Source organism: Phocoena sinus, chromosome 1 (assembly GCF_008692025.1).
Source record: "Phocoena sinus isolate mPhoSin1 chromosome 1, mPhoSin1.pri, whole genome shotgun sequence".
Classification (NCBI taxonomy): domain Eukaryota; kingdom Metazoa; phylum Chordata; class Mammalia; order Artiodactyla; family Phocoenidae; genus Phocoena; species Phocoena sinus.
Window position 1 is genome coordinate 136172527 of NC_045763.1, and position 23214 is coordinate 136195740.

General features: G+C 34.8%; 1 protein-coding gene across 6 annotated transcripts in view; it reads left to right on the forward strand.

Moving 5' to 3' along the window:
• The window catches only part of CEP350 (centrosomal protein 350), a 140275-nt gene that overhangs the window by 20661 nt on the left and 96400 nt on the right, over positions 1-23214 (forward strand). For all 6 annotated transcript variants that reach the window (XM_032631815.1, XM_032631831.1, XM_032631809.1 and 3 more), the window contains 9 exons: positions 528-1150; positions 5640-5753; positions 8846-8959; positions 11495-11641; positions 13102-13757; positions 14519-14640; positions 17416-18476; positions 19890-20040; positions 21441-21613. In XM_032631815.1, the coding sequence (XP_032487706.1) occupies positions 528-1150; positions 5640-5753; positions 8846-8959; positions 11495-11641; positions 13102-13757; positions 14519-14640; positions 17416-18476; positions 19890-20040; positions 21441-21613 (3161 nt within the window). The remainder of the gene's footprint in view (positions 1-527; positions 1151-5639; positions 5754-8845; positions 8960-11494; positions 11642-13101; positions 13758-14518; positions 14641-17415; positions 18477-19889; positions 20041-21440; positions 21614-23214) is intronic.

Consider the following 23214-nt stretch of genomic DNA (forward strand, 5'->3'; position numbering starts at 1 on the left):
TGAATATGCAAAGTCAGATTGTAATCCTGTTTTCTGGGGTTCTTAAGGAAATCTCTCTATGCATCTTTTGCATATTTCTTATTTTATAATATGCAGATTATGATTTAGATTATTTGCCATAATCTAAACTTTGATACACAGGAGGCATTGAGCATTGAATTTTTTTTTTTTTTTTTTTGCGGTATGCGGGCCTCTCACTGTTGTGGCCTCTCCTGTTGTGGAGCACAGGCTCCGGATGCGCAGGCTCAGCGGCCATGGCTCACGGGCCTAGCCGCTCCGCGGCATGTGGGATCTTCCCGGACTGGGGCACGAACCCATGTCCCCTGCATTGGCAGGCGGACTCTCAACCACTGCGCCACCAGGGAAGCCCTGAATTTTAATAGTAGTAATGGTTATTTTGTTTTTTTTTTAACTTACTGGAACTTCTAGGATTTTGGGGTCTCTAATGTTAGCTTAGAGTTCTCTATTCAGTTTGTATGACTGGTTTTTGTACTCTTTATTCAAAGATAATTATTTTTTAATAACAGGGAAGTCCATGGTACACCGTCCAGCATAAGTCCCAGCCATTTAGAGTCAAAGCATATATATTGTGTGGATGTTAATGAAGAGAAGCCTGAGAGTGGGAACCGGATGATATGCAGTCAGGAAGATCGGAATATACATTGCTGTGATTTTGAGAGCTCCCAATCATCTGTCGTCAATGATACAGTTGTTAGATTTTTAAATGATCGACCAACAATTGATGCATTGCAAAATTCTGAATGTTTGATTAAGATGGCAGCTCCTATGAGAAGTGATGAAGAAAAGCCTAATAGAGCAAAAGGAAATGAGAACACTTTGAAGGCTTCTGTGTGTAACATGGGCCGTGATGTTGATTCAAAAGTGTTACAGTTAACTGATTCTTCTCCGTCTTCTACTAGTACCTGTAATTCCCAAAGATTAGATATCCTAAAGCGGCGACAACATGATGTTAAATTGGAAAAACTCAAGGAGCGGATTAGGAAACAGTGGGAACACTCAGAAGAAACAAATGACCAGGGCCAGAATCTGGGTCATATTGAGCATCCAGTAATGGTTGTTAATGTTGATAGCTCAGTGACAGCGAAGGTCAGGAAAGTGGCAACAGCACCACCTGCTCCAACATATAAAGGTTTGTAATCAGTCTTTGTGTCTTTTTCTGTCTTCCTGCCTCCTTGTCTCCCTTTCTCCCTTGGATGTATTTGAGTAGAGAGGACCATCTTTAGAACAGGGTGTGATTCTCAAATCTAATGCCTTAAAAAATTAATTCAGGATGCATGCTAAAAATGCAGATTCTTGGATCCTACACTGGATCTAAATCAGAATTTCTAGAGATGGGGTCCAGAATTGGAATTTTTAACAAGTCCCTCGATGTTCTTATAGTTTGAGACCACTATATGAACATTTAGTAAGTTGAACAAAAGAGAAAATAAAAATTAGTACAACTTTCAGAGAACTGAAAGAATATTGCTCTTATTCTGCCATTGTATTTGGATTGTTATTAGGAATTCTTTCAAAAGTAATGTTTGAAAGATAATTCAGTCAGTGCCAGTTAATACTTGGTTATAGAATATTTTGCCACTGACATTTGGACCCTGTTGTTACGTTAACCTTCGAATTTTGACAGGGGTTTTCTCCATGTTTAAGAAAACAATATTTAAATCAGATTTCCACTGAGAAGATGCTTTTCAGAGAGAATATCTGTTTTTGGCCCAACTCAAGTTTTTATATATGGTGGTTTTTAGGAGTTTGCATTTTTTTGTTCCTGAAACTATTTTCACGGGGTCACCCATATAAAATTTTTAATAAAGAGTTGATTCATTGATGAGGTTACTCAGTGTTAGACTTTTGTCTTAAAATTCCTGCCATTCTGGCCTTTCTTTTGTGGATATTTTTTCAAGTTCAGTTTTTAGTTTGGATAAATGTATGAAGATCAAAATATAGCCAAGATTTGTTTCTTCTGTTAATTTTAACAGAACACATTTAACTATATAAAGTTTGAGCAATTACCAGTTTTTTGTGTTGTTTATTATGTTTTGCTAGTGCTATTCATTGTGAATTAGATAAAAGATAGATAATTAGCATTTTATTCTACATAATTTGTGATAAAATAGTGGGTAGTTCCCTTAGTAAAATTCTTTCTTATCCTTCTAGTAGTTTGTGTGCCATGTAGTAATAACTGTCCACACTGTTGACAGAGCACATAGCAAATGGTGGGGTCAGAATGTTCTTGTTGATTCTGAGATAGTGATTATCCAAAACTTTGGCTATACTTATATCAGACCCATTAAATACAGATTGTACCTTTAAGGTTTGTTCATTCTAGAAGTCAAAGTTCTGAAATTCCAAAAGTTATTCCACTAAGGCAAAGTCAAGATGGTTGATTTGAATCTATATTTTATTTAATAATTTGTAAAAATCTAAAAGTTAAAAAAGAGAAAACAACCTTAAATAACCAGAGTGAAAATCTTAAGTATAACTTCCTTTGAGTTATGACTGGATTTCGTGTATTCCTTTTACTTACTAATTTTTAACATGTTAATTTTCATATTAAAATATATTATGAATACAACTTTTGGGAGGCTAACTAATGACATGTAGTATACATTTCAGAAATCGTAACAGAATATGGTTTCCAGTGTCCTGAGCAATGGATTTATTTTTTCCAACGGTGAAGAACTGGTTTTCTGCCAACTTTTTGTTGGTGTAAATTAAAACCCTCTTAATATACTGTATTCTAAAGTGACATTTTAATTTCACTTGTTCAAATACATAATAAATTCACTTGGTTCACAATTCGAAAGATGAAAAGGATGTACATTGAAAAGCTCTATCACTCTGGTGCTCCAACCACCTGGTCCCCTTTCTGGAGGTTACTTGTGTTAACAATTTGTGTATCATTCCAGAGATAATTTTCTCATTTACAAATGAGAGAGAGAGGGTGTGTGTGTGTGTTTTCTTTCTCTTTTTTTTTTTTTTGCAGTACGCGGGCCTCTTACTATTGTGGCCTCTCTCGTTGCGGAGCACAGGCTCCAGATGCGCAGGCTCAGTGGCCGGGCTCACGGGCCTAGCCGCTCTGCGGCATGTGGGATCCTCCCGGACCAGGGCACAAACCCACTTCCCCTGCATCGGCAGGCAGACTCTCAACCACTGTGCCACCAGGGAAGCCCCTCTTTCTCTTTTTATACAGTTGTTAGCATATGAAACCCCTTCTAAACTTTGTTTTTACATTTTTGTGTGTGTATGTTTAAAGTTTGAAGTAGTGAACACAGTGGTGTTTATGTGATTCTTCCTTATACTTAGTGGTTTGCATATCTTTTTGTTTCTGCTTTAAATGCCCGAGAAGGTTAAGAGCCTATTTTGGTCATCTGTATTTTATTTAGAGCTTAGTACAGTGTCTTGGACACAAGTAAATGCACAGTATAATTTTTATTCTATTCAGTAAATTCAACTAGTAAGAAAAAATGTGCACAAAGAGAATGGAAATAAAAACTGGGAAACAGAAAGAGAAACTGATGTAGATATTGAAAACTTCTTAAAGTTAACTTGTTAGTAAAGATCAAATATAAAGAAAGGCTCCCATAGAAATAAATGTTTCCTAAAGAGGAGAGAAGAAAAAATGATAGGGTTGAATATAGAGAGATGGAATGAGGGTGAGAAATGTTGCGAGGGAGGTAGCTTTACAAGGAATTGCCACACTTTCTTGTTATAAACTGTGGTTTGCAATAGACTGAACACTATGTTTATAAACATTTTCCTTATATAGCTATAGGCATAATTGTGTGTGCCCCATGCTACAAATGTCAGGTAAAATAAAGCTTATGCTGTTGTTCCTAAGAGCTGAATAGATTATTTTTTATTAGACATGTAATTAATTTACCAGTACATTTTATCTAACACTTCTAAAGTACTTTTACCAATTTTTGACTCCATTCTTTATATTGATTTAATTTTACAAAATATTTAATGGCGATTCTTTGGTAAGTGGAGCCCATTTGAAAATATAAATCTTTTTACTACTCTGGTTAATCATCCATATTCGATACTTTATTATTTTATTTTTTTGCAAAATAACATTCTACGTTCTGTATATTTCTTAAAAGAGTAGTGATAAATTTGAAGTAGGAAATTAGAATGATTTCTAGGAAATAGCACATGTGTAATGTTTGTTGAGAAATTGAACAGGTATGTTTTAAAGAACTGTTTTCCACACTTTGGCTGCATTTTGCCTGTGTAGACAGCAGCTTGTCCATTTGTTCAGCCATAGGCAAAATCAGACAGATGATAGCAATTAATGCCTGTATTCAAAGAAAAGGAGAATGAGTAGCATTGTCTCTCTTTTAGTCTTGAGTAGGGTAGTTTGTAGCTCTGATATCCATAATTTATGATTGCCATTTTTTTATCATTTAATTTAGTGCATCTCCATTTCTAGTCTTTTTGAACAAATGTATATTGCTTTGTCTCACTGAAGCTTACTTCTTCCAAACAGTATTTGTTAACATATTATGTGGTAGCTAATGATGCATTCTTCTTTTGAAAGCTTATAAACCTCCTCAACATCATTAGTTATTAGGGATACATAAATCAAAACCACGGTGAGATACCATTTCACACCTACTAGGATGGCTATAATAAAAAAGACAGACAGGGTTTCCCTGTTGGCGCAAGTGGTTGAGAGTCCGCCTGCCGATGCAGGGGACACGGGTTTGTGCCCCGGTCTGGGAAGATCCCACATGCCGCAGAGCGGCTAGGCCTGTGAGCCATGGCCGCTGAGCCTGCGCGTCTGGACCCTGTGCTCCGCAACCGGAGAGGCCACAACAGTGAGAGGCCCGCATACCACACAAAAAAAAGACAGACAATAACAAGTGTTGGTGAGGATATGGAGAAATTGGAACCCTCATACATTGCTAGTGAGAATGTAAAATGGTGCAGCTGCTTTAGAAAGCAGTTTGGCAGTTCCTCAAAAATTTCAACATAGTTACTATATGACCCAGAAATTCCACTCCTAGGTATAATACCCAAGGGAATTGAAAACATATATATATATATATATATATATACACACACACACGTGCATTAATGTTTATAGCAACATTATTCATAATAGCTGAAAAGTAGAAACAACCCAAGTTTTCATCAGCTGATGAATGGATAAGCAAATGTTGGTATATCTGTACAATGGAATATTATTCAACAATAAAATAAATAAAGCTTCTATATGTGTTATAAGGTGGATGAGCTTTGAAAACAAAATGCTAAGTGAAAGAAGCCAGACACAAAAGACCACATATTGTGTGATTCTATTTTTATGAAATGTCCAGAACAAGCAAGTCCATAAAGATAGAAAATAGATTAGTAGTTGCCAGGGAATAGAGGGAATGGTGTGGGGAGTGACTGCTAATGGGCACAGGGTTACTTTGCAGGGTGATGAAATGCTCTGGAATTAGATAGTGGTGATAGTTGTATAACTTTCTGAATATCCTAAAAACCAGGGAGTTGTACACTTTAAAAGAGTGTATTTTATAGTTTATTAATTTTATCTCACTTATAAAAGAATATAACAAACAAAACTTTTAATGCAACTTTAATAAGAATGTTCTGTATTGTTGGTTATATATTAGGCTTCAATCCTTCAGAGACCAAGATTCGAACACCTGATGGGAAAGTATGGCAGGAGGCTGAGTTTCAAAACATGAGTAGAGAACTGTATCGTGACTTAGCACTTCACTTTGCAGGTGCGTGTAGAGTGTTCCTAGGTTTTGAGTGTTTTATCATGCATACTGTCTAACGTGCAATACTTAAACATAAAATTGTTACCAAACTAAAGATATTTCCCTTTTCTAACTGCATGGTATACTAAAGTAGTGATGGTTGTAAGGCTCTTTTAGCCTCTGGGCTCTGCTCCAGGGTTAAAATTAGCATACATAGCTGATGAGGCAGAAACTAGGCTATTTTTAAACTAAGGGTCTTTCTGAGCTGGGCTTGTCTGATCTGAAGAAAACATAGTAGAGTCTAGTTGAAGTTCACTTCTACTAGGCCTCTGAGGTCTTTGAAATGGTCAGTAATTTGGCAGACAGCAGATAAGATAACTAACATGAAGGCAAAATGCAGGAAGAGAAATGAACATTATAGGAAGGGAATAATGTTAGAGGATTGGAAGGAGGAACTTATGGAAGATTGGAAGAGGGAAATAGGAAGGTCATACTCATAATGTTACTACTATTGAACACCTTGTATGATTCTGGGCAAGATGCTACTGGGTACTTAGTCTTCTGAATGTTTTACGGTTGAGGAAATGTAGACCCAAAGAGTAATTTTCCCGAGGTTGCATAAAGTTAAGAATTGAAGCCAAGGTTCAAAACCAAGTCTGTCTGACTCTAAAGCCTGAGAATTTTCTAGTAAGCCCCAGTGGAGATTTTGCTAATAAATACTGTGGCATTAACTGTCCAGTCCAATTTTTCTACTGTTACTGTTGGAACACTATTTTCAGAACTTTTTTCCCATGTGGAGAGGAAATATAATAGTTAAGAGCAAAGATTTTGGAATCAGTTTACAGGGGTTCAAATTCTGGCTCTGCCACATATTAGCTATTTATACTATCTATGTTACATAACCTCTCTTCCTTGGTTTTCTCATCTGTAAAATAGGAATAATAACTATAATTCATAGAACAGTATCATTATAGACTAGTGGAATGATGTATGTCAAAAAACTCTTAAAGAGGTCTGTGGATTATAATCTGCCTTCTCTTTTGATATGGTGGGTGAACTCTGCCTGGTCTCCTATCTTAAACAAACAAACCCATCTACTTGTGTTTTATATTCCATTTCCTCTTGTATATTGAAGGACATTACTTCAGCCTTGTTTTCTTTCTTTTGTACCATCAAGTTTTCCCTCTACGAGGTCATGCTCATCAACATACTGTTTGATAACATGCTGTTATCTCAACCATCATAAAAGAACCCCTCTTTGGGCCCTACTCGTTTTAGCAACTACCTTGTTTCTCTTCTTTTACTTACAGCAAAACTTCAGAAAGTTGCCTTATCTTCATTGTCTCCAATTTTTCTCCTCTGTTTTACTCTTGAAACCTTTCTGTTAGGTTTTTGCTCCTACATGTCTGTGGACTGCTGTTATCAAGGTCATCAATGACTTCCACACTTCCACATTGCTAGATCCAATGTTTAATTCACATTTGTCATCCTACTTGATCTCTCAGCATCATTGCTGATCACTTCTTCCTTGAAATTCTTCACTTGGCATCTGTCTAGGATACCGTAAGTGTTTAGTTTTCCTCCTAAGTCTAGCTGCTCCTTTTCAGTTGTTTTTTTCCTAATCGACTCTGTGATCTCTGAACATCAGCATGTCCTGGTCTCAGTGCTTGGATCTGTGCTTCTCTTTTCTTTTTTTTTCTCTTCTTTACTCCTCCACCCCTTTCTTTTTCCTTTTTTGTTTTTTAAATTTTTTGTTTATCTATATACAAACTCGGCAAGCTCATCTAGTCTCAGGACTTTAAATATGCTCTGTTGCTGATGATTCCCAAATTTATGTCTCTGGCCAGACTTCTCTAAACTCAGATTGATATCCAGCTGCTAACTCTGCACCTTCCCCTGGATGCATAATAGATTTCTTAAGCTTAATATATCCAAAAATGGAGCTAGCTAACTAACTAAATGGGGTCATGGTACACCCCTTAAACTTATTCCTGTGGTAGTCTCTCCATTTTAGTTAATCTTATCTTTCTAATTGTTCAGGTCCCAAATCTTGATCTTAATCACTCTGTTTCTCTCACACCTTATATCTAACATTGTCTGAAATATAACCACTTTCCCCTACCACCTAGGTCTAAGCCCTCCACCATCAGTCTCTTGGTTGGATTACTGCAGTAGCTTTCTAACTGGTTACCCTGCTTCTGCCCTTCTTCTAATGGGTCTGTTTTCATCGCAGCTGTGAGAGTAACCTTGTTAAAATTTAATTTAGGTCACATCACTCCTTTGCTCAAAAATTTCTTATCTTATTTTTGAGTAAAACCTGAAGTTCTTACAATGAGCTATAAAGCCCTACATGATCTTGCCCTTGGTTATGTCTCTTGACCCTAGTTCTTACTGCTCTTCTCTTTGTTCACTTCATTCACACTGGCTTCCTTGCTGTTTCTTAGACACTAAGTATGCTCCTGCCTCAGGGCCTTTGACTCACATTTACTTCTTCTTTGCCCAGAATGCAGAGCTCTATATGTATTTTAAAGTACATTTATCCAGATCTGTGATTGAGATTAATTTTCAAATTTATATGTTCAGTTTATTTCCCCAGATTGGAATTTAAAAATTAGTGAGTAATTTATGTGTGTGTGTGAAAAACCTTGACATATTTCACTAGCATAATCATAAAAGGGCCTAATTTAGGAATATTGAGTATTTTATAAAGTTTTACTCTAGAAGGTCATGAATGTCTCAGTTAAGTAGGAATTTTTAAATGAAAAGGAGTCTGTGAAAGTGCTCACCTCTGGGATTCTATAAATGCTGTGATCTAGCTTGGAAAGCATTACTGTTGCAGCATCTTCTAGTTTGTGAAAGCGAGGTGAATTTCTCAAGGGTTTCCTGAAAGAAATAACAAAGAATTGGAACCTAACAGTGGAGTAATGGTGATCTCTAGACTTTGCTGTAAGAGGACTTGGCATTGTAGCCTTTGGGTCAAAGAAATAGCATCAGTGAAGGTTTCTCTCTCTCTGCCTGAATCATATACTTTATACAGATTTTTCATACTGGTGGGGAGGATGAGTGGATAGGTAGCAATCGTTATAATATTTGCTATATATGTTTCTGCTTTTCAGGTGATAGCTCTATGAAAGAAAAACCTGCTGAGAAAAGTAAAGAGAAGAAAGTGGTCAAGCCAGTACGAAAAGTCCAAAAGGTAGCACAGTTATCAAGTCCAGAATGCAAAACAGGTTGGTTTTCTCAATATCAGGCCCATCCTAAAGTTACATATTAGTGAAATGGCATCTACACGGAAATAAATGTTCTCATTATTCGACACATGCAAAAATTCAGTACATTTTATGTATCATTGTTTTGTACCATTATATGTGTGTTTGATTGAGGTATAATTGACATAGAGTAAGTTATACATATTTAGAATGTATAGTTTGATAAATCTTCATGTGTGTGTATACTCATCAAACCATATATTCACCATGATGCTGAAAAATGCTCCCCTCCAATTTTTTTCTATCATTATTTTTAATAGAAATTAACCAGATTAAAGGTAATGATTTTTATGTAGTGAACTTTTATATACAAAGGGATGGCTTATGACTGTAGCTAAGTTCCTTCACTCATTCTCATAAGAGAATAAATGTTGCACAAGAAAAATCTGGCAGTCCATGCTAGTAGTGATCAGGCTAGACTCTGAATAAATCAAAAAGGGGGAAAAAGAGAATTCCCTAGTTCCATAGTGATTAACATTTCAGGCTTGATCCAGATTGCCTGGGATTTATAACCTGGCTCTATAACAAATAGTTAACAGTGATTACCTTTGAAGGGGATGGTATTACAGGGAATTTCACATTCTATTTTACAGATATATAACAAAACTACACACTACTTTTTAATGCATAAAGCAATGACATTCAAAAAGCAAATATCATCAACACTTTAAATTGCCCTCATTATAAAACTTCTTAAAAATATATTTCAATAAATACAGCTGCTTACCAAGAGAAAAAATTTTCATTTATTAGCTTCAGATTGTAAAAAAATTAACAGACCATTATTTCAAAACAGATGGTAACATAAAAAACAAAAAATGACGTGAAAGACCATTTACAAAATAGAAACCATTAAAAAAAACTGAAATAAATATGTAAAAGTGTTTAAATGCAAAGCAATATAAGAAATGTAATGGAAATGAAAATAATGAAGTAGCACTTTAAACCTAATTAAATTAGAAGAAAATACTTTTATATTCATAGCCAAAGCTGGTAAAATTACAATAAAAATCACTCTTATAAAAATCATACTTATACCATGCTTGTTGAAATATCAATGGATATAGTTTCTCTAAAAAAAAGAAAAAATAGTATTATATGTCAAAATGCTCATTTTCCTTGATCAAATAATCCAAGTAATAGAAATGTATCCAACAGAGGAAAAAAATAAATGAAAATGTTCACTGTATAATTTTTTATAATATCAGAAGTAACCTAAATATTGAATGGTAGATAGTTAAACTGTGTTTCTGTTAGAAGGAGTATTGTGTGGCCACTTCAAGTTATAATTTCTATAAGAAATAACAAATATTCTTGTCATAAGATGCTAAGAGAAAAAGGTAAAATTTTATGGATACAATGGCTACAATCACCTACTACTGATCTTTAAATTACTGTAAGGAAATACACAAAATAATACTAGTACTTTGTTTAAGTAAGGGCAGTGGTTTTTAATCTGTCTTCTTCTATTTTCCAAGCTTTCTGTGATACTATTTTATTGATTTATAATTAAAAAAAATACCACTTAGAGTTTCATTTGAAAGTTTAAATGGAAGTATACATTTAATGAAAACATCTATTATTAAAAAACATGAATTACAAAGGTGTGCTATTTACTTTAGAAATGTTTTTGTACCTTGTTATCAACCTTAATCGGTCTATCTAAAACATTTAAAAGGTTTTAAGTCTATTGCTCAATCTATTTATACAGAAACTTTATGTGAAAGGACTTCCCCTCATAGCACTTAAGAAAACACAAAACCACCCCCTCACGCCCCCGCGCATTTCTGCGGAGGCTAGGATGGCTGACAAAGTGTAGCCTTTTATCTTGTTTCAGGATGCATATTTATTACAAGTGCTCTGGTTAAATATTGAAAAGTTACATGCTGTAGTTTAGCATTTTGCCTTTGTAATTTACAGAAGGTATTGCAGAAAATAAACTTTTGTTTCATTTTGCAAAAAAATACCTTTATGTTCTTAAGCAAAATGAGAGAGCAGGCTTCTCTTCAATTTCAGCTTAATTTTCTGAATCAAGAGCAAGCAACCACGAATATACTGGGTAGCTATTTATAAATGTTGGCTTCCAAATATGCTGGGTAGTTATTTCTGAATTCTGGCTTTCTGGAATAGTCTCATGTAGTCATTGGTAGAAAAAGAGGACTTTCACTATAGATAAACTCTTAATACAGCTTTAATACAGTTTAATGACTTTCTGTCTTGGTCACTGGCACAGTACACACATGGAAATTAGCCCACCATAGAACTGGATAAATACAATCCAAGATCAGTATTTGTAAGTTATAAATGGTCCCAGTGCTTCATTTCAAACTATGCCCCTGACAACTAATATCACATGAAAAATACTTCATTATATTTTTTTAATGTAAGAATTAATGTAGTTTACATTCACATAATTCATGTTCTGAGAGCTAAAATTTAAGTTGCAAATTCAATCCAGTATATATATATATTTCTTTTTTTTTTTTTTTTTTTTAGGTAGCAGTCATCTGATAAGTACATCTTCTTGGCGAGATGGACAAAAATTAGTAAAGAAAATTCTGGGACCTGCACCTAGAATAGAGCAAAAAGAGCGAAGAATAGCATCAAGTGACAGAAGTGGAAGAGAAAGAACTACTAAATCTGGTGAGTAATTAAATTAGTAAATTAAATTACTCAACCATTAAAATTGTTGAGCAAAGCAATTAAAAGTTGCTTGTGTAAGTACTTTGAGAGGTGAAAATACTCTTTTAAGAATGCTCTTAAGACTTTGCATTATAATTGTGAATGTAGCTCAAAAAAGAAGAAATTGGGCTTGTCTATGGATAATTTCCATATATAGATGTTATGATGATCTTTATTAAGAATTCTGTTTGTGTTATATTAATTACATTTAGCTGTCATTATGAATACATAGCAAAGCATCATGTAATCAAATCTTATTAGACCTTTAGAGAATCAAGTCCAATCTGTCTTATCTCCACAGACATAAACACAGGTAGACATTCACAAGGTTGGATTTTTTCTGTTGTTTGACAGATTAGGAAACAGGCTCTGAGAGAGAAGTGAGTTTTCTCAAGGGTATACAGTCAGTGGGTGACAAAATCTGATCTAGATCCACAGGTCTTTAGTTTGACCCTCAAGTCCATTGCTGTTTTCTTTTTGAAACATCTTGAGTGCCATTTGAAATAACTAGTTACTTTTTCACTAATGAACACTAATTTTGGGAAATGAAATATAAATACCTACAAGCCCGCTTTCCTTTTCAATGGCAAAAATTTGCCTGAATTTGAGCTTCTGGAATGGATTCAGTAAGAGATGCAATTTGGTATATAGAAGTCAATACATATTTTGTGTTTGTTCCTCTTCACTTTCATTTAGCTTATAAATAAACTCACACCGTCCTTAGCCTAAATTTAAGCCACAACAACACACATTTAGATGATAAAATGATTGTTTTTCTATATATTTAATTTTTTCTGTTATTCATTGGAGAGTTGTGGCAGCCTGTAACATTGTCAGGTTTTTTTTTGTTTTTTTGCGGTATGCGGGCCTCTCACTGTTGTGGCCTCTCCCATTGAGGAGCACAGGCTCTGGACGCGCAGGCTCAGCGGCCATGGCTCACGGGCCCAGCCGCTCCGTGGCATGTGGGATCTTCCCAGACTGGGGCATGAACCCGCGTCCTCTGCACCGGCAGGCGGACTCTCAACCACTGCGCCACCAGGGAAGCCCACATTGTCAGTTTCTTAACTATTTGAGGGTTTGGTGAGGGAGAGAAATAGTAACATTAAATATGCATATGGGAGAGAAATAGTAATTCTCTATTCATATTAATAAATATTCATATCAACAGCAAGATATGTCCTTATTTCAGAAATACTAAAAGATGCACTTTTTAAAAATGCCGAGGAAGTATAGTTTCTAAGAGTATTGAAATTCTTCTCTTACTGTTTTTCTTTCCTTCTAAAATATTCCTTAGGAGACTTTATAGGATATTTGAATTTGAGTTTAAGATAAAGCGAAATCCCTAATTTTCTCCTTAGTGTGATAAATCTTAGGAATGAGTATAGAATTTTAATACATCAATAACAGTTCATGCTTTGTAGGGGGTCACATTGGAAGAGCAGAATCGGATCCCAGATTGGATGTTTCACATAGACATCTTCCACGAAACTCAGAACGTTCAAGAAGTAGAGCTCGGTCAGAAAATAATGTAAAGAAATTAGCTCCATCACTTCCAGATAATAAACAGGAGGAAAATGCTGCCTTAAATAAGGACTTTTTACCTGTTGAAATTCGTGGAATTCTTGATGACCTACAGCTGGATTCAGCAGCTCAGGCTGCAAGGCAAGAGACAGGAGAGTTACAGAATCAGAAGCCATCACCATCAATACAAGCTCCTAGGAGTCATAGCCCAATAAAAAGAAAACCTGACAAAATAACAGCTAATGAGGATCCCCCTGTTATTTCCAAAAAGCGTCACTATGATACAGATGAGGTACGACAGTACATTGTTAGACAGCAGGAGGAAAGGAAGAGGAAGCAAAATGAGGAGAAGAAGGCTCAAAAGGAGGCCACGGAACAGAAGAACAAACGATTACAGGAGCTCTACCGGAAACAAAAAGAAGCCTTTACTAAAGTGAAAAATGTGCCTCCTTCTGAGCCATCAGCAAATAGGCGACTGCAGGAAACTTACTCCAAATTGCTTCTAGAAAAATCATTGCTTGAAGAGCCAACTCATCAATATATGCAGGAAACACAGGTAATAGTAGTGACAGAAATACAAAGGGAAGTAATTCATGGTTAGGAAAAACTTACTTGCTATACTTTTAAAAAATTACTCACCATTCCTAATATTCAGACATATGCTCAGACAGTATTTATAATAATGATGGCCTATCATGAAGTTTATTCTAGATAAATACGATTGAAAATAAGTGCTCAGTTAGTTTCCTAGAGTGATTGTTACTGGTCTGTCTCATCACTGCTGTTAGTTATATCCTTGCCTAGTTTTTACTGTATTACTGAGCAAAGTTAGACTGTATTAATAATGAAAAGCCTAGTTTTGTTATCTGTGTTGAAATTAGAGAATATCCTACTTTAGTGTGCTAATTGTATGACTATTGCTGTTGTTTTTAAGGGTAAGAGTCTGTACCATATACCACATACTGTTTTAAATGTTTTACAGGCTTAAGTTTCAGTAAATTCTCACAGCCCTGAAAAGGGTAGGTACTACTAGTATTTCCACTTATTAGGTAAAAAAACTGAGGTTTAGAAAGAGTATTATTTCCTCTGAATTATGCAGTGTTAGGTGCCTTTGTTGGATTTCAGGTGTAATTTTGCTGTTAACTGTAATGGCTGCTTTTAAGACAAACTAAATTTGAATTGGTTTTATTTGAGAGAAAAAAGCTCCTGCATTTCGTGATCTTTGTAAAGTTGAAGCAACTTAATATTTATTTTATGTGCTCCTTGAATATATCTTTATGATGGGAGTCAGATAACTTTGATGTCCTTTTTTCTTAGACCAGACCAGGGTATCAGCCATCTGGAGAGTCTGACAAAGAGAACAAAGTGCAGGAACGTCCCCCAAGTGCATCTTCCAGTAGTGACATGTCTCTGTCAGAACCTCCACAGCCTCTTGCAAGGTAAAAAGGGGAGAATGAAAGATGATTAAGGTTCTTTCTTTCCACGATATTAGTATAGTGATCTATGCTCAGTGAATTTTATTGATTGACCTTCTTGTGAAGAAGAGGTTTATTTAGAAATTGGTTAATATCTTCTGATGGATATTTAAGCATGGTATACATCTATACTTACTGCATGCTCTATTCTATTGTTCAACTCTTGCCTGTTCTTTAATATCTGGTGTAAGTATCAGTTCTCCTGGGGATCACCTGCAGTTGGAAGCACTCTTGCCTTCTCTGATGTAAACACAGATAAATGTTTGTCAGATAAATGAATTACAGTGAAATTAATAGTTTTAAATATTTGTGTTGAATATTTTTCAAAAGGCATTTCTGTATCCATAACTATTCAAAATTTCTTCATATGACTCTTATATCAACATATCTTACCTCTCAAAGACTATATTTGGATATGCATATGAACACACGGACAAGGACTAAAAAGGCATTTGATTTGAATTCAGATTGGTGAATGAGGGCTATTTTACCTTAAATTAAGAAAAAAAATTTTTTTTTGCTGTAAAGTGTGCAGTAAAGTAAAAAGAAAAAAAATAACAAAAAACCTATTTGTCCATGAAAGTTAAGATGATTTTCAGATTACATGGTTATAAGTTATACTTTGAAATAACCGTTTTGGGAATAAAAATCAAGTCAGTTAACCAGGTTTGGGTTAATACATATGATCCTCTCGCTCCCTTGCTGCCCCCTTCACCTCCCAAGAGAATAATAATATTGATAAAAATAGCTAACATTTATTGTTTGTTACGTTTCAGTCTCTGATCTAAGTACTTTGCTTGTATCATTTTATGTAATCCTTGTAGTTCTTTGAGTTCTCTCAGTTAGTTTATGCTTAAAAGCACAGCATTTCTTTTCCTTGCCCTTCATGTTCCATCATTCTGCATTAGCTACCTGGAAAGCTCCAAATTACCTATCTGACCTTGAAGACCTTGAAGATCTAGCTCAAAAATCAATTTCCTTGGCTATCAGAGTTCATTGTTCCCTATCTATACCCTATTCAACTTTATATATCTTTATATTAGTACTTAACAACATCGTGTTTAGCTGTTTATTAGTCTCTCATCCCTGCTAGATCTTCTGAAACTGAAGAGTAAGGATTAGGTCATAACTGGATTAAATCTTTCCATTTTTGTGTACTGCTATTCCTCTACCATCAACATAGAGCCTGCCACAAAATTGTCATTCTAAATACTTGAATTTAAAGATCTTGGGTTTTTATTCAGCAGTACCTTTTTATTTATAACTTCCTTTGTATTTCTGTTTCTACCAGCTTAATTTGGGCACTAATAACCTCACACCTTGCATTTGTAATAGTCTATATTCTGTGATATAGAATCTATTCACTAGTCTTCCTTTATTCTGCTTTCATAGCAGTCATTCAATATACAAGACTGCTACCACATAACCTTCAACCAAACCTTGTATTACATGCCTTTCATTTCCCTCATCACCCTGGTTACCCTCCTCCAGATGATTTTTTTTGAACTTAATTGGTAGGACTTCATATTAATTCATACTACTTTGGTCTAAGGTTGCAGCCTGTCTAAATAACTTTGAATCATAATTCAATAATTTGTTGGATTAGCCATGCCTCCTAACTTTCTGTCATCTACAAATTTGATAAGCATGTCTTCATGTCATCATCCAAAAATAATGGACAAGACCAAGGACAAAACCTCATGTTATTTTTTCTAAGGATCTTCTTAATAGTTAACACCAGTCTTTAACCTTTGTATAGTATTCCTTAGTATACAGGGAGGTTGTCTATAATCTGGAAATATAAGTGAATTATATAATGTCATCTAGGGCATCTTTATTCTGTTTCTAGCCTTTAAGGACGCCCTATCAATTTTTCTTAGAACTAGATTGTAATAATCTCATTTCTTTAGTATGTACAATGTTAAACATAACTGTTTGGTATTTATTAAATATGTGTTGGTTAGAGTAATATCATGCCTACAATCTTAAGCATTTCTCTTTTATGTAACATTATTTTTAAAGAGAAAGGTAGAGCCAATATTGTAAAAAATTTTGTCAACGGAGTTTTAAGGGTTATAATGCCTTCTCCTCAATAGTTTAAAAAATGTTTCTTAGTTGAAGAAAGCTGTTTACAAAACAGTAGGTATGATAAGATTTCATTTTTGTGAAAATAACATGAAACACAACATACATGAAGAAAAATGTTTAGAAAGATATAATTCTTTTTTTAAAAAATTATTTATTTGTGGCTGCATTGGGTCTTCATTGCTGCGTGCAGACTTTTCTCTAGTTGTGTCGAGCAGGGGCTGCTCTTCGTTGCAGTGCACGGACTTCTCATTGCAGTGGCTTCTCGTTGCAGAGCACGGGCTCTAGGCGCGTGGGCTTCAGTAGTTGTGGCACTCAGGCTCAGTAGTTGTGGCACACGGGCTTAGTTGCTCTGCAGCATGTGGAATCGTCCTGGACCAGGTCTCAAACCCATGTCCCCTGCATTGGCAGGCAGACCTTAACCACCGTGCCACCAGGGAAGTCCTAGAAAGATATCATGAAATAGTGATAGTGCCTCTTTCTCATTGGTTAGCTATGAGTGATCTTTATCTTTTTTATCCTTTGTCTTTTTTTTTTTTTTTTTGTGCAGTGGCTATGCATTACTCTTATAATCAGAAAAAACAAAACTTAAAAAAAAGGTGGCTTAGTTATGAAGTCCTGTGTTAACTAACATATTGTAACTTTCATTTCCAGAAGGGATTTGATGGATCCTACATGGATGCAGCCTGACAGACTGAGTCCACGAGTCCACCATTCTCAACCACAGCCTCTTGTTGGAACAGCTGGAAATTTACTTTCCCATCTCTTGAGTCTAGAGCATGTAGGAATTTTGCATAAGGATTTTGAATCCATTTTACCAACTAGGAAGAATCATAATATGGCTTCAGGGCCATTAACTTTTACACCTCAACCATATCTGACCTCACCAGCTGCTCATCCAGATGCCTTGTTAAAACCTAGTGCTAGCCAATATAAGAGTAAACTGGATCGTATTGAAGCCTTGAAAGCAACAGCTGCTTCTTTGTCCAGCAGGATTGAAAGTGAAGCTAAGAAATTAGCTGGGGCTAACATTAACTATGGGTCAGTATGGAACACTGAGTATGGTGTGCAGCGAACACCCCAAGAAGATGGACATTGGACCAAGGCTATAAGTTCACTTGTGAAAGAGGATGCAGAAGATGTTTTCTCTGCTCGAATTCAAAAGATGCTGGGAACCTGTGTGTCTCATGCAACTTTTGATGATGATCTTCCTGGTGTAGGCAACCTTAGTGAATTTAAAAAGCTTCCTGAGATGATAAGACCTCATAGTGCTGTATCAAGCTTCAGAATGAGATCCCCTGGTCCCAAACCAGAAGGGCTGCTGGCACAGTTATGTAAGAGGCAGACTGACTCTTCTAGCTCTGATATGCAAGCTTGTTCTCAAGACAAAGCCAAAATGTCTCTTGGTTCCAGCACAGATTCAGTGAGTGAAGGGCCTCTTCTTAGTGAGGGTAGTCTCTCTGAAGAAGAGGGAGGTCAAGATGCACGGTCCCCTTTGAAGTTAGCAGAAATCTTAAAAGAAAAGGAATTTTGTGTTGGAGAAAGAAATGCTTATGAACCCATCAAAGAGTTTCAGAAGGAAGCTGAAAAATTTTTGCCACTCTTTGGGCCCATAGGTGGTACACAAAGCAAAGGACCATGGGAAGAATTGGCAAAGGGAAGTCCACATAGTGTCATTAATATTTTTACAAAATCATATAAATTATATGGAAAAGGTGAGAAAAATAAGTAACCTTTGTAATATTTGTATGTTATCTTAAGATAAATTATTTCACAATTCTGTACAAGATAATATTTAACTGTAAATTTTCGTCATTCATTACAAGGATAGTAGAGATTTATTATTGTCCAAATTAATCTGAGTTATCTGCAAGCTTCAACTAGAGTATTCTAATTTAATCTTTAAAATTTTAGTTTTTAGCTGTTATTGTCATAAAACAATGGTTGGTGGTTATAGAAATTGTGGTCTAATTTAGAGAAATTCTTAGGTGATGTTCAGGATTGGTATGTATCAAGTGTATACTAGGTTTACTGTGACCAGAGTTATATATTTAGATAGAAAATAAGTATATTTCTTAAAACAGTGATTTGTGTGTGAATCACTGGGAATATAGTGGTCAAGGATTGAGAGGGGCAACTGCAGTAACATTTCTAATGTGGAAACAGGTCTATTACTGTTTGTCAAAACTAATTTTAAAAACAGACTTTGAGAGTAGTGTAGCTATATATTTGGATCCTGAAACAATAACTTAAAGTTCCCTTCTTATCCCTGAAATCCTGCAACACAACTTTTCCTTTTCTGTGGTGGCCTCAATTCCTTCAAGTCCCTTTCTCTGTTCTTCTACTGTAGGTGGATTCTACACATCTTATGCTAGTATAACCTTAGAATTCCCAGGTTGGAGAGTGAGGCTGAGCCCTAAGTCAGCCATGGATACTGTGGTTTTTCATTTCCATCAACTTATCTGACAAATGAATTGATTTCATCTGTTCAGCTTATGCTTAATTGGGTATCCCATTGCATTTTCCTAGAATTTATATTTAGCCATTTTGGTATGATCTTGTGCAGACCTATATGTGCTTTTGATCTCTTTTGTTTAACACTTATTTCTATAGGTGATAATTTTAAGGTTCTTTGGATATTAAAGTTCTTTTGGTTATAGCAAAGTGCTTTTAAATTAACACCCTCCATTTTTTTTCACAAGGAAGTTGGATTTGTCCTTAAATCCTTCTGTTAGATTTTCATTAAGATATTATACTGAAATGTTTAGAGTTGAAATGATCTGTTATCTGGGATTTGTTTCAAAGTAATATTTGGGGAGAGTTACAGATGGAGGGAATAGGAAGTTTAATTGAAACTAGATTGGTCATTTATTGATAATTGTTAAAGGTGGGTGATGGATGCACTGGTTTCATTATATGATTCTCTCTACTGTCGTGTATGTTTGAAAATTTCTCTAATAAGTTAAAAATGTATTGTTAGGTATAAAGATAACTTGAAAAGAAGCCCTAATGAAAGCAAACTAAAATGACCCTAAATCCGTGTTGTTAATCTCCAGGTTATGGAATGCGTTGCTTATAGTTTTTTAAATTTTTGTTTTAAAACACATTTTAATTATTACTTTTGACAGGATTTGAAGACAGGTTGGAAAGAGGAACATCAGCATCACGGTCTTTGAATGCCATCACAACCCCTCTAAGCAGCATTTCATATGAAGATGATTTTGTCTCCTCTGCAGGGAGTGGGACTTTGACAGAAAAAAAGTCAGCTCTTGAACCCAAGTAAGAAGAATATGTTGACAATATGGAGCAAAATCTGAAGAGTGAGAAAAATGTACAAATGAGAACTATGGTCTGAATATTTGTCAAATTTTCCTTGTTTAAAGATAGCATAGTGGTTCTTAAGAGTGTGGGCTCTGGATCCAGACTGTGGGTTTAAATACTGGCTCTCCTAATTATTAGTTGTTTGTCTTTGGGCATATTGCTTAATTTCCCTGTGCCTCAGTTTTCTTCTCTGTTAAAGTGTTATGAATATTCAGTGAAATACAAAGTATGTAGAACAGGGCCTGGCACATAATAAGCAAAATACAGGTTGTTAAATCAATCTGTGAATCCCCAGTAGAGGTCAGTATTGGAAAAACTATCCCATGGTATATTAATGTGAGATGATTAAGAAATGGTTTTCTGTGATAGAATTGAAGATGACTAGATAGACCCTTGACTTCATGATCCTAAGTAATCAGTAAATTTTTTTATAATTGGGATAACATCTAAAATTTTACAAATCTTTGAAAAATAGCAACATTATAACGTTAATATTTATTGAGCACTTAATGTACAAGGCATTAAGAGGACTGAGTGGGCTTTACTTGTATTAACTCATTCTTACAATAGCCTGATATAAGTATTTTTGTTATTATTCCTACTTGAGAGAGGAAACTGAAGCACTAAGGTTGTTACTTGTACAGCGTCATATAGTAAGTGAATCAGATTTTGCCAGAGAGAATTTCCTCCCTAAATTTTGTTACCATATAAAATAATCTGTAATTACTCACATGCAGTGTAACTTTCTTCACAAATTACAAATTGTAATGCACATAAAATTATTGGATGATCTTTTAAAAATTAGTTATATCTAGCTGGATTAATGAAAATAAGTATTATTAAGATTATAGCAGGAGAAGTATAATTTTAAATTTTGAACTTTAAAGAAAAGACCAATTTTTAAATCAAGACTTGCAAGGATTTAATTGTGTTGACATTTAATATCACCAGTCAATATGATTTATTGCATTTTATTTCTCAGTTGAAGTAGAGCATATTAAATTATTGTTCCCTATAAGATTATCAGAAGGAAGTTAATAAATTATAAATTTGAATAGAAATTGAGGCCACATTTTTCAGTATCCAACATTATATTTTTTTCTCTTATGTGTCTGAATTACCCATTTTTATTGGTTTCACTTCAGTAAAAAACTGCCTGAGACTTTTCTCAGTAATAAATTGAGCCATAGGGAATAATCCAGGTTTCTGGTAGTAAGAAACCAAGAAAAGTGGAAAGCATGTTTGATTATAGTTATATTCTCCTTGTGACCAAATAGATTTTAAAATATCTATAGTTCGAGCTGTGATTTGAGACTTTTTATTTCTTGCTTTAACCACTATTACTTATTCTTTGACAGTATTGGTAGTAACAGTTTAGGCATTCAGGAGGATCATTCTAGCAGAAAGTCTGCCTATGATCTTTCCTCTGTGGATGTTACCTCCCAGCACTCATCAGGGGCCCAGTCTGCTGCGTCGTCTCGTTCATCTTCTTCTTCTAAAGGAAAGAAAGGAAAAAAGGAAAAGATAGAATGTAAGTGGAATTCTACATGGTAATTTTTTTCTCTTACCAGTGACTTTGTGATAGTGATCTAAAGTTATGATTTCATTCCATAAGTTAGATGAATTCTTTATGATAATGTAATTGGCTTTCATATTTATCATTACAACAATACCTTTTGATATATGACATTATAAATCTTACGCTTAGTACAAAAGGAATACATTAACAATGATAAAAAATTAAGGACTGTAGATAAATAATCATGCAAGAAACATAAATCCCTATTGATTCTTCTGCTCAGAGGTAACTACTATTAATGTTTTTGGTGCCTATTTTTCCAGTATATACATAAAATCAGGCACACTCCCACATACATTTTTATTTAAAAAACAGAAGTGAAATCATATTGTCTTGCAAGTGCTTTTTAAAAAACTTTATATCATGTACATTTCTGAGTGTTATTAAATAAATATAATACTCAAGTTTCCTTATCTATAAAATGAAGATGATAATAGATGCTTTATATGGTAATTTCGAAGCTTACATGTATAATGTGTACATCTCATTTGCTCTGTAAGCCTAGAGGTGAGAAGATAACAGTAATTAGGCAAAGTCTTCTTAAGCTCACCAGATGGTCCCTAGGGAATGATTTTGCCTCCAAAACTATTTTTTCTGACAGTAAAAAATTGCTCATTGAGTTAAAAAAAAAAGGGGGGAGGAGAAATCTGTAAATATAGAAAATATTTAAAAATTAAAAATCACCTGTATTCCCTCTACCTAGAGATAACCAATGTTAACATTTTTTTAGATTTTATTTTAGTTTATTGTGGTAAAATATACATAATGTAAACTTCATCATTTTAACCATTTTCAAGTGTACAATACAGTGCTGTTAAGCAAATTCACAGTGTTGTACAACCATCGTCATTACCTAATTCCAGAACTTTTTCATCATCCCATGCTGAAACTCTGAACCAATTAAGCAGCAATTTCCCTTTCCTGCCTTCCCTGAGCCCCTGTTAACCACGGTTCTACTTTCTGTCTCTATGAAATTGACTACTCTAGGTGCTTCATATAAGTGACATCATGCAATATTTGTCTTTGTGTGTCTGGCTTATTTCATTTCACATAATGTCTTCAAATTTCATCCATGTTGTAGCATGTGTCAGAATGTCCTTCCTTTTTAAGGCTGAATAATATTCCATTATATGTATATACCACGTTTTGTGTATTCTTTCATCAGTTGATGGATATCTTGGTTGTTTCAACCTTTCGGCTATTGGGAATAATGTGGACATGAACACTGGTGTGCAACTACTGTTTGAATCCCTACTTTCAGTTCTTTTGTGTATATACCCAGTTGTAGACTTGCTGGATCAAAAGGCATTTCTATATTTATTTTTTTGAGGAACTGCCTTACAGTTTTCCATAGCAGCTACAACCTTTTACATTCTCACCAGTAGTGCACAAGGGTTCCAGTTGCTCCACATACATACTAAAATGACCCTTGTTGTTTTCTGGGTTTTTGTTTCTTTTGAAGAACAGACATTCTAATGGATGTGAAATGTTAACATTTTTAGTAAGAATCCTTCTAGACAATCAGTAGGCATATGTAAATAGAAAACGTTACA